Here is a 12,006-nt window from a genome sequence, read left to right as displayed (position 1 = left end):
GCAATGTTTCTCTTTCAGATTATGTCCCTATTGGCCCACGATTTTCTAACCTGGTATTACAAGCTCTTCTTGTGTTACTGAAAAAGGCACCTCCTCAGGTAAAAATAATATAATAAGGAGCATTTTCACAGTGTTTCCACTAAATCTTATATAATGGTGAACTCTCTCTAAATAAACAGGTTATTATAAACATATATTTCTGTTGTTGAAGGATTTGGAAAGATTGTCCAGTCAGACTGGCTTTCTGTCTTCAGGTAAGTAATTTTAACAATCAGAGAAGTTTTCCACTCCTTTTCTGAAGATCTCAAAATCCCACAGCTTTTATTAATATGCTTTTTTTGTTGTTTGATAAATTCCTTATCATTGTCACCTCCCTATCCGCCTCAACCTTCCATGAGAAATTATTAAAGTGGAAGAAAGTGAAGACTCCCTTTGATTTTGTTAATTGTTTCCTAAGAATTTGTTTTGGGAAAACTTAAGTTTATTTCCTGTAAGTAGATTTTTTTTTTAATTTTTACAGATGGGCTTGAGTTATTTCTCTTGTGTCATGTGCACTTGTGAGAATGAGTTTATAGCTAGGATCTTGGTTTCTTTAGTTACATTTCCACTGATACAGTTATTGGAGACAGGGGCTTTGATAGCTTAACACACTTAAAGCTAACCTATGCTGATTGGTTAAATATGTTAATTATGTAGAGGCTGCAGAGCGTGTTTGGCTATGACACAAGACACGTATTGTCTTGATTTATTCTGGGTGTTATAACCTTGAAGAAATGCCAATCAAAGGCAGATGCAAAGGGGTTAAGTGCTAACTTGAAAAACATCTTAATACTGTATGAGCGCTCATATTTGAAGTCATATTTGATCTCATATTTGAGTATAAACTAAGCTGTATGGGAAATAATGTTAAGTTGGTGAATCTAATTTTTAATTTAACAGCTAAAATTTTATGTATATATACATAAGACCTAGAGGTAAAGGACTTGTTTTGATTATCTGAGTATTTGGCTTTGGATTTTTTTTTTTTAATTTCTAGAAGAATGGAAAGAAACATAACATAAAACCTACAAAAATTTATTACATGTATGTGCTGTGAAAAGATTTTTTTAATCATCTTTCCATAAACTGTCATTCCCAGTAACTGGAGTTTTAACTTTTAGTAAGGCTGAAGTTTGAGAAATGAGTATATGTCTCCTACTCTGGTTCCTTCAATAAATACATAGAGATCCTTAAAATTGCTGGAACAAAAATAGGTTATTTTTTCCCAGTAGCTGTGTGTGTGTCATACTGAAAGATCATTTTAATGAATTTTTAGATTGGGAGATTTCTCCAGGCATTTCTCTATTTCAATAATAATGTTTTTTAACTTAAAAGAATTTTTAGAGAGGGAAGACTATGTTTTCAGTATTTTTTTTTTACTGCTTGTCTTTTACTTTGTTAAATATTATATACATTGATTTAAGCAGAAAGATATCCACTATCTGAGAATTACTTGCAATCCAAAATAGATACTAATAGAAGTAAATAGAACATTTCCGATTAAAGACTTAGGAATAACATTTCTGTTTTAAAAAATAGTTTTAGGACTCTTGAGGAAAGAAATATACTTTTAAAGTTTATAGTATCTGTCACAGTTTTATACATATGCACTTCAAGAATAGTTTATTCAACTATATATGTGTGTGTGTATATATATATATATATACATATATCATTCAAAATTATTTTTTGAGTTTCCCTCAAAAAATTTTGGTGGGGTTAAAGTATTTTGTCTCTAAGGTTTCTCTATGGTTTCTCTAAGGTGGGGTTAAAGTATTTTGGTATTGCTGTCATTTATATTTGGCAAGCTATGAATAAAGTGAAAACATTCAAAAATAACTAAAGAGCAAATGGTCAATAAGAACATGAAACAATACTTAACATCTCTCAGGGAAATGCAAAATAAAGCCACAATGAGAGACCAACCCATACCCTTGAAAATGGCCATGATCAGCAAGGTAATTACAGTGTCACCATATGTATAGGGAAATTGAAACCCTCAAGCTCTGCTGATGGGAATATAAAAATCGTGCGGTCTTTGGAGAACAGTCTAGAAGGTCCTCAAATAGTTAAGGATAGAGTTACCATATAATCCAGCTTTTAGGTATCTACCCAAAAGAAAAATATATGTCCACACAAAAGCTTGTGCATGAATGTTCATAGCAACCTTATTCATAATAGCCAAAAAGTGGAAACAATTCAAGTGTTCATCAAATAAAGTAAAATGGTTGTATATATACAAGGGAATATTATTCAGAATAAAAAGAAAAGAAGTACTGATGACTGGGTGAACACTGAAACCATGCTAAGTGTTTAAAACATCCAGTCCCAAAAGCTGTATATTGTATGACTCCATCTTAAGGAAATGTCTAGAACTGGCAAGTTTGTAGAGATAGAAAGTAGATTAGTGGTTGCCTAGGACTGGGGGGTGTGGCTAGAGAGAATGAGAAGTGACTACTTAATGGGTACAAGGTTTCTTTTTGGATGGATGAAAATGTCCTTAAATCAATTGTGGTGATGGCTGCATAGTTGTGAATGTACCCAAAAAATCATTGAACTGTTCCTTTAAATCAGTGTATCCTGTATTATATGAATTACCTCATTAAAGTGGTGACTCTCCTCATCTCCCCAAAATAAGTGTTTTCAGAAGCTACTTAAATGATGAAAGGAAGGTGGAGAGCTGGAAGGAATGCACATCCAAGAACATGTCCGGCTTGGGAGAAACCTTAGAGACAGGAATTGGATCATTAAAAAGGGGCATGGAATGAATTTCTCTAAGGACTGAAAAGGAAGAAGATAGGAAAATGTAAAAAGTAGAAGCGAGAGCTGGTTGCCTTAGTGATTGGAAATGGCAGGGATGCTCTTTTAAGAGAATACCAGCCTCTCATTAATCAGAATTTGGTGACTGCCCTGGACTGCCAAATGACCCTCTGTGGCAGAGGAAATGAATGTTTAAAATATTGCTAGTTGCCATATATTGAACAAAGCAAAACCAGGCTTTCTCTTTACCACCTTGCTTTTTAAATTAGTTTGTATTCTCTCAGAGAAATAAGGCTGATCCAGTGTCAAGAATGTTTGTCATTCTGGCTTCACTGCCTAGGAAGAACATCTATCATTCTGAAATAGAAGCGTTCACCTCATCAAACCATTTTCATGTAGGTTTTTCAGACTTTCAACTGAATATTAAAATATATATATAAATCTGGATATTGTAAAGATATGTGTAGCTGTGTAGAAAACTATTTCATCAGTATCAAGAAAACAGATATGTTGTAGGCATTTCTCTTTAAAAAGAGGCTTGCACATGTGATGACAATACAGTAATCATATCAGTCGCAGAATCCTTAATTTTGCATTTGTTGTAATTCCAGCTTTCACACAGAAAAACTGTGTGTGCGTGTGTGCACACGCTCAAATAAAAGAACCCCTCTAGGGGCACGATGTTGTTCTGTATCAAGATATTCTCTTCTGTCCTCCCCCTCTCCGCTCCCTCTTGTAAATTGGCTTATTAAAACTGGCTCACAGGCCTTCCTTTTTTCCCTTTGTGATTGCTTTGGTCTTGGATTTTCAGTGTAGGACTGAAAATTCAAGTCAGATTTCAGCTACTAGGATAATTTTCTTTGAATTTTAAATTTTTGTAAGTAAATGCATAGATTTTTAATGAACCTGGTATTCAGTGGATTTGCTTTAAATTTAACTGCAGAGTTAATTTCTTGATTTATTAGCCCTTTGAGAATATAAAAAGTGGTATCTGCAGTTCATGAAGACTGAGAAACATCATCACATTTTGTTTAGCATCTTTTTAAAACCAATTAAAAGCTTTTCTAAAATGGATTGAACAGGAGAAAATAAACCATGTTGCCTAGGCCTTTATTTCAATCAAGTTTCCCTGTGTTCCGCAGGAGAAGAGATCGAGGGGGGATAGAAAGATTGAAAAGGGCTGTCCCAGCAGGGAGCCACGCCGCAGAAAAGGGCTGCTCTGAGAACTCGCAGCAGCAGCTCAGAAAGCTCCCAGCCCGCTTCATCTACATGCAGAGTCACACAAGGCCTGGGGGTGCTCACCGTCACCACAGAGGTTTCACATGTGCTTCCCTGCTGATTCCTGTGAAAAGCTAACAATTGGCTCGGAGGGTAAAAGACCACTGCAGTTCACCCTCCCTGAGCTGGACATACAATTTGTCCAGTGTTAGGAAATGTCCGGCTTAGCCGTGAGAGGCTTGAAGACACCCCTCCTTCCAGAGAGATTCCTAAAGCCCCTCTCTTTTACTTGATGACACTGAGGCGCTTTTCAAGTTTTGCAGATTTATGGAGGTTGAGGGGAATGTGCTTTTCAAGCCCAGGAGGATGAAAGCCTGAGTGTCCTCCATGTTCAGGAAGAAGCAGTAAAGCGGGGAAGCCCAGGTGAATGGTCCCCAAACCTGTAGCACCAACAGCTTTATTGTTTCTTTCACTGATATCTCCTGGCACGCCTTTTTGAGTTTTGGGGAGACAGAATAAAGTGCCTGAAAAAGGAACTTCTCAGGCTGTCAGATGACCTGGCAGCCTAGTTTCTCTAAGTGTGAGAGTAGATAAGCCCAAGAACCCGAGAGCTTGAATGTTGGGTTTATTTGACACTTTAGGGAATCAAATTGAAGACCTATCAGAATAGCCTTGTCTATGGAGAACTATCCCCTTTCAGTTAAGGGTTTCCCAGCCCCTTCATGTCTGTCTTAGAGAAAACAGTAACCTCTGATGATGTACCTGAGTGAATGGATCAGACCAGCCATGCCAAGCGCCCCCAGCCTTTCCAAAGTGCTGAGAACTGATTCCTCAGTCCACCTGTAATTCATTTGCAATATGCCATGGAAGAACTTTTTGTAAAAGAAAACTTTTACGAGAGTATCGCTCCAAAGTCATAGCAATATTATTGTAATAGAACTCAGTTTTAGCTACATAAAAAGGTTTTGAAAAAGATAGTTCTCACTGCTCTGGCACCTAGGAATATTACCTAATAAGAAAGAAATAGGGTTTAGAACTGGGAAGGGTGTGACAGGAAACTGTTAGTAAACTCCTGATGGGAAGTCAGGCAGACACATTTTTGTCTTAACAGGTTTTGTTTTAATATTACCCGTCTCCAGAGAAGACTGCTTTTTTATGCAATGCCTATAGGACAGCTTAGTACAGTCTTCCTTCAGCTATATTATTAGGAAGTCTTGGTTAATATTAAGTAACTCGTCAGTCTTTGGGTTGCTTTAGTGAAATAAGCAGATAATGGGAGCGCCTCCACATCATGCAGGCCTAAACATGAGTATCTCTTCATCTATCTGTTCAAAATAGACTCTGGCCAGTGACTGCAGTATGACTCCATATGATATACAGCCACTTTAGGAAAGAAGTTTAGTCACTTTGCCAGACACATTAATTGTAATAACTGATATGGTGACTTTTGCACTGGACTTCTTTATTTGAAGACCAAAACAAAAAATGATTGATTGACAGCTTAGTGGCCCAATTTGTCCATTTTTTAATTCAGTAACTTTTAAGTCAGAAACGTTAGATGGTAATTATATTTTATAAAATTCTCTTTGCTTAGCAAGGTCTATGTAAATCAAATATATATAATCCAGATATGTAGAATAATTTCTAATTTATCAAGAAATAGTGGGGGAACAGGGTGTCCTTTTTTAAAATATTCTGTAAATACCTGATGAATGTAAGCTATGGTTGCAATAGGTATTAATGAATATAAAAATTATTAATCATCAGAGAAATGCTAATGGTGCTGAGACAAAATATCCTCTTCCTGCCATAATGTCTTCATCCTTCCCCTTGCCTTCACTATGTTACTGTGACGTAACATCAGCATTAGAAAAGTGATGATTAAAAAGGAAGTCAAAGCAATAGACAAAGATGAGGATGACTGAGCTTCTGGAAGAGAGAATGATTACAATATCAAAAGCTTAAAGTTCCTTGGGAAAACTGAGGAGGACTTTAAATATTTTTCAAAAATGACTCTCATTTGCTCTTGATAGGAAGTTAAATGTGAAGTCAGGAGCACTCTGGTGTGCTCTCATACAATTGTGTGACTATAAGTGCCCCCTCTGAAGCGCTCACTCTTCATATCAGAGTCAGAGAACCTGAATTTGAGTCTTAGGTCTTCTGATTTTGTAGCCTTGAACTTGTGTGTGTGTGTCTGTGGAGACCGTTCCTCCTGCCATTTGTATGCTCCCCAATGAGGACCAACTAAGATAATGCAGTGTTTCGTGGACTGCATAGTTGAGTATCAGTGCCTTATTGTGAGAAGCATGGAATCACAACAAATAGTGTGCCTTCATCCACCGAGAGAATGCCATTTGCAAAGAATTGGTTTGTAAAGTCTTGTCGTAAAATCTTCCAAGGGAATGAATGTGTAGCCTGCATGGTTTGAATATGCCCATTGCTGGGGACCTATGGTTGACATCTAAGATTCTATTTCTTTCAAGTTCTTAGAGGACCTAGTATTTTATGAAGATTGTTGTGAACTCAAAATATGTTTTCCAGGTTTGTTTGGTTATTTTTTTAAAGAAAAGAGTTGTCTTTAGATTGTTCATAGACTCTTTTAGCTTAAAAGATAGGAAACTAAGAGAATGTAACTGCTATATGTGAATAAGAGTCCATGGAGAGGGAGGTGGAATGTCCAGGCACGACTCTCCTCATCTACTATACCAGAAAAAGAAACAGGGACACCCTGCTTCCTCATCTCCCACTTGTGGAAATTAAGACTTTCCTAAGTCCTAAGAAAAACAGTCTGGTCTGGGGGTTGGGAGTCCCTATTATAAAAGGAAGAATCCAGTAGAAACAGGAATTTCCAAGCTTTCCAGGACAGGAGTAGAGGGAGGGGCAGGGTTTCTGGCCATTGTGAGCTCCCCAAGGATACTGCCAGTCACCCTTGTCCTCTGCCTCCAGGGACACTGGCCCACCTTCTTCCTTTTTCTTGGCAGTCCCTGATTTTTTGTGACTGAAGCCCCCATTTTCTCCTTGCTCAGGGTGGATAGAGGACCATTTCATAGCTTCTACCTCCCTGTCCCCCAAACAAGTACATGGATCTTTGGCGATTTCTTAGGTGTTTATACTTCACAGCCTAAGAGCTACTGGGTAAGAAAACCCAATAAAAGGAACCTTACAAAGGGTCTAGAATAATCCATCGATATTCCTAGTAGTTATTGGAATGTAGATGGGACCAGGCCCACAACTTGATTTGTAGCCACATCTTGCTCATGACAACCCTCCTTCCCCCTCACACTGAGGAGTAGAGGAGGCTCCAGACAGTGGTCTCCCTTGTCTCTTCTTCCTTTTGAACCTATTTCGATTGTAGAGATGCTACTATTTGTTGAAAGTTGTTGAATAAATATTTTGAAGCTAGCAGGTCTTAATTCCACATGGAGCAGTTATTGGCAATGTAAAATAAGAACACAGCAGTTAGAATTCAAAGACTTGACTCTGAATTCAGTCACCAAATGTCTGAGCCTCAGTTTTCTCATTTTTTAAATGGGAACAATAGTAATATTTTAGTTGCGAGAATTAAATAAGATAAATGTTTATTGTCGACTTTTATTTTAAGATTTATTTATTTATAGAGCTGGAGTACAGGCCAGTGATGCGGGGGGTGAGAGGATTCACCATAGACAGAGTGGGGAGCGGAACAGGCAGACTGACTGAAATACACTGCTGAAGGGAGCAGCAGGCAAGTCAGGAGAGGTCTGCTGCGCTATGTGGGTAGCTCCCTGGCCAGCCGGGGATCGAACTCATGCTGCAGAGGCTGTGGATTGCTTCATAGTATGGTGCTTAAATCCTTGAGCCACGAGGGAGGCCCCTATTATCAATCTTTGTAAATAGCAAAGCACAACTCAATTATTAGTTTTATTACACTTCAAAGAAAACTCAGACTCTGTCTTCCCTCACACACACAACACTGCAAAAGCAACAAAGTGGGGCCTCCCTGGTGGTGTAGCAGTTAAGTCTTCAGCACTATCATGGTATCACCTCCACGGCCTGAGTTAGATCCCAGGCCAGGGAGCTACCCACATGGTGCAGCTGACCTCTCCTATCTACCCCACTGCTCCCTTCAGCAGTGTATTTCAGTAGATCCGCCTGTTCTGCTCCCCACTCTGTCCTGGTGAATCACCCCCCTGCACCCCTGGCCTACACTCCAGTCCTATGCAAAAATAAATAAAATTTAAAAATATATAAAATTTAAAAAGCAAACAAAGTAGCCAGCCCACATCTGAGGCGCCCACTAGACATGCCGCCACTGCAGAAGATGCCAGCCTGGAAATGTCAGCCGCAAAGAGCAAAGCAGCTCGCCTTTCCCCCCAGATGCCACCTTACCCCTTCAGGTCCTGTCTCGACCAGCCCTGGAGCAGGCAGAGGAAGGGGGCCAGTTTCTGGAATGAGAGGACTAATAACTCAAAGGGAGGACAGGGAGAAATATTGAGGGACAGCAAGGGCATGGAAAACTTTGTGGTCACCCAGCTAGTGACCCATTATTTATATAAAACTGAGTCTGTGTCAGAAACTGCCTGCATAACCATCAGATCACCTTTCACTTAATCCTCAGTTATTCTCATGGTATGAGTTCAGTTATAAAAAAAAAGGAGACAGGAAGTTTGTTGAATTTTTTGTTGTGATTACCTTTATATCAATGGTCTTCGAACTTTGGAACATGTACCCCTATCAGTAAAACATAATTTGAGCTCATCCCCCCCAATATTTTTGTAATTTCAAACACCAATTATTCTATGGCATGATGTTCATTTTAAAACACATGCAAAAGAAATATTTTAAAGAATGAATTAAAAGTGAAAGGAAGTATTGTTATTTCTCCATCTTAAAGACAGCTGTCCTATTTAGATGATAGAGGTGATTTTTTTCCTGCTTATTGTTGCCTGTATTTTATAAATTTTCTACAGTAAGCTTCTGTTTTTTAGCACTATTTGTTTATAATCAGGAAACAAATTTAAAATGCATATACAAATCATTTTCTTTCATTTTTTTAAAAGATTTATTTATACAAGAACTGGGGTACAGGCCAGAGGCGTGGGAGGGTGAGAGGAGTCACCAAAGACAGAGCAGGGCGCAGACAACTGAAAACACTGCTGAGGGCAGCAGCGGGCGAGACAGGAGAAGTCTGCCATGCCATATGGGTCAACTCCCTGGCTGGGTGGGACTCGAACCTGCTCCGCAGAAGCTCTGGACAGCTTCACAGTACTGCGCTCAACCCGCTGCGCCACCAGGGAGGCCCAAATCGTTTTCATTTTTAACTTAGCAGCATAATTTCAAAATTCTTCAATTCCAATTCTTTGCACTAATTTGCTGCCTGGCTAACAAGAGTTAAATGAGTCTACCTTAGTCTATATGTGACTTAGTCTATATGTGATGTATTTTTTGACCTTGTTTTTTCACGTAAGCCTAATTTAATATAAGGTCTTGTCTATAAGACACTCAGTAGTGCTGAGACTCTGACAGTTGTTCTTGGCAGCCCACCTGGCATCCAGCTCAGTGCTGTGCCCCCGGGCCAGTGTGACAAAGGTTGTCCAAGAAAAAGGGGGTGACAGTAGTGTAAAGTTTATGAAGAGAAATAGCAAGTTTCTTTTCCATCCTAAATAATTATTTTGGAATATGCAAGTTTGAAATATCACTTTAAGGAAGTGATATTTATCAGGATGATCATTCAATAAATGTTTGTTCCACTTTATAAAAATGCAAAGATGAGTAAGACATTGCACCTGCCCTCAGGGAGCTGGTAATGCAGGGCCACCTGTTCAGTTGTACAGATTATGCTCAAGGTCAAGTGTCAAGTGGAGGTTAGCATCCCAGCCCATGACCTGCTCACCAAGCTGCCCACCCTGAGTCTGCCCTGAGTCAAGTTGTCAGATATTTTAGTAGATAAGGATACAGGATATCCATTTAATTTGAATTTCAGAAAGACATCAAAGGATTTTTATTTATTATTATTATTATTATTATTATTTAGTATAAGTAAAGCTCATCCAGAGTTTGGGCATACTTATAGTCAGGACATTTTTTTTTTTTTTTAAAGATTTTATTTTATGTTTGTGTAGGAGAGCTGGGGTGTAGACCAGAGGTGTGGGGGATGAGAGGATTCACCAGAGACAGAGTGGGGAGAAGAACAGGCTGATCTACTGAAATACACTGCTGAGGGGAGCAACAGGCAAGACAGGAGAGGTCTGCTGCTCCACGTGGGTCAGCTCCCTGGCCGGGGTTCGAACTCGGGCATCACAGTGGGCCACTTAACCCTTAGGCCACCAGGGAGGCCCATATACTCAGGGCTTTATCTGGCAGCCCAGCCCTAAGGAAGAGGGGAAGGCTGCCCTTTGCTCATACAAGGTGCTAGGGCTTTGGGAGTGGCGCAAGGGTGCTCCCAAAAGACTGCTTTTTCCCTGAGCCATCCACCTAGAAGGGTTGTTCTTTTCTAATTCATACAGAGGTTAACTGACTTCCCTGTCACAGATGAGTGAGGAAGAAAGGTGTGTAAGTATGTAGTCACAGGTTCCAATGGAGAATAAAGATAAGCCTGTCCATTTTACTTGAGAAAATCTGCAAATATTTCACAAGTAGTACTTGATCTTGGTCTTGAAAGATGATAACAGGGACATTTCCCAAGGTCATCTTGCCATGCTAAGGACTTCTGCACTGATGGGGAGAGACAGTGTAACATGTGCCTCCATCAGAATTAGCAAATGCTGGGAAACTAAGGATGTGCTTTGTATATAGTGACTTTTCTTCATGGGGCATAGTCAGTTTTATTGGAGGGAAAAATAGGACATCGTAAGAAATCAAAGGCTTCATTTTCCCCAAAATGACTGAAGCTTAACCTCTTTAAATACCAATTGTTGTTATACTTTAGTCTCTTTTTTTTTTTTTTTTAAAGGGGAAAAAATTGCCACATACACCCATGGTCTACAAAGCAGTTCCTTTTAGCACTGAGAATACTGTGTCTGTTGGCCAGTACAACTTTATCTTCATAATTTAAAGTATTCTCTTAGAGCTCGGCTTTCATAATTTCTAGGTGCTAGAGCTGCCTCGCTTATAATTAAGAGATCAGGCATTGCTGATATGAATAAACAGTTACACAAGGAAAACAATGGACGGCAAAGCAAGTGGAGAGACCAGTGAGGCCGGAAGCTAATTTCAGCTCTATCTCTGCAGGGAAAAGCTTCTGCCAGGTCACTGCACCTCTCACCCAGGTTCCTCCCGTCTATACTGTAACCAGCAGGGGGAGAGCACGAAGGAGGGGACTAGGTCATCTTTAACTGTCAAATCTACTCCAAGTGTCAAGTCTGATGATTCAGTATCTTTTCCACAAATTGGTACTAAAATATTCTTTAATATCACAGAGTGGTCTGCTCTTGCCTAAGTAATCATTTAAAATTTTTTGGGGTGAGGTTTCTCATGTCATATCCAGTCTGCATCCTGAGCCCCCCTCCTCACAGTCCCCTGCCCTGCTTGTAGCTCTTCGAGGATGGTTACAAAGACAGTAGACTAAGAATTTGCTTCAGGGTAAGATCTAATGGAGAATTTAAGTGTTGTCGTCTGCCTAGTTGTAGCATGATTTATTTGAAACATACTTCCTTTGGTATTCAACTTAAACATTTAACTACCAAAAAAGAAATAAAAGTTAGACACTTGTGCATGAGCAGTCAGAAACGCAGGCAGATATGCAGAGGCCCCATTCTCTTCATCATGGTCCAGACTCCTGATTATTTTAGGGGTAGTCATTTCCCCCCTTGGCTCGAGGAAACCAAACGTTCTAGGAGCTGCTGAATACTCGTTTATCTCACTCGTTTAAATGAATGACTTGTGATAATCTTTTCTCTGTTAGATAAGTCCGCATTCATATCTTAACTACTGATTGATCAATTAAGAGATATGACAGTCTTTGGCAACTACTTATATCGTAAGTGAAGCATCCCTGCCATTCATTCTAGA

General features: G+C 39.3%; 1 protein-coding gene across 2 annotated transcripts in view; it reads left to right on the top strand.

Moving 5' to 3' along the window:
• The window catches only part of NSF (N-ethylmaleimide sensitive factor, vesicle fusing ATPase), a 137,407-nt gene that overhangs the window by 111,663 nt on the left and 13,738 nt on the right, over positions 1 to 12,006 (top strand). For both annotated transcript variants that reach the window (XM_037495158.2, XM_037495157.2), the window contains exon 17: positions 19 to 98. In XM_037495158.2, the coding sequence (XP_037351055.1) occupies positions 19 to 98 (80 nt within the window). The remainder of the gene's footprint in view (positions 1 to 18; positions 99 to 12,006) is intronic.

Source organism: Talpa occidentalis, unplaced genomic scaffold (assembly GCF_014898055.3).
Source record: "Talpa occidentalis isolate TD23 unplaced genomic scaffold, MPIMG_talOcc4v2.1 talOcc4.7, whole genome shotgun sequence".
NCBI classification, from domain to species: domain Eukaryota; kingdom Metazoa; phylum Chordata; class Mammalia; order Eulipotyphla; family Talpidae; genus Talpa; species Talpa occidentalis.
Note: the sequence above shows the minus strand (reverse complement) of the source record. Positions and strands in the feature narration are given on the sequence as shown.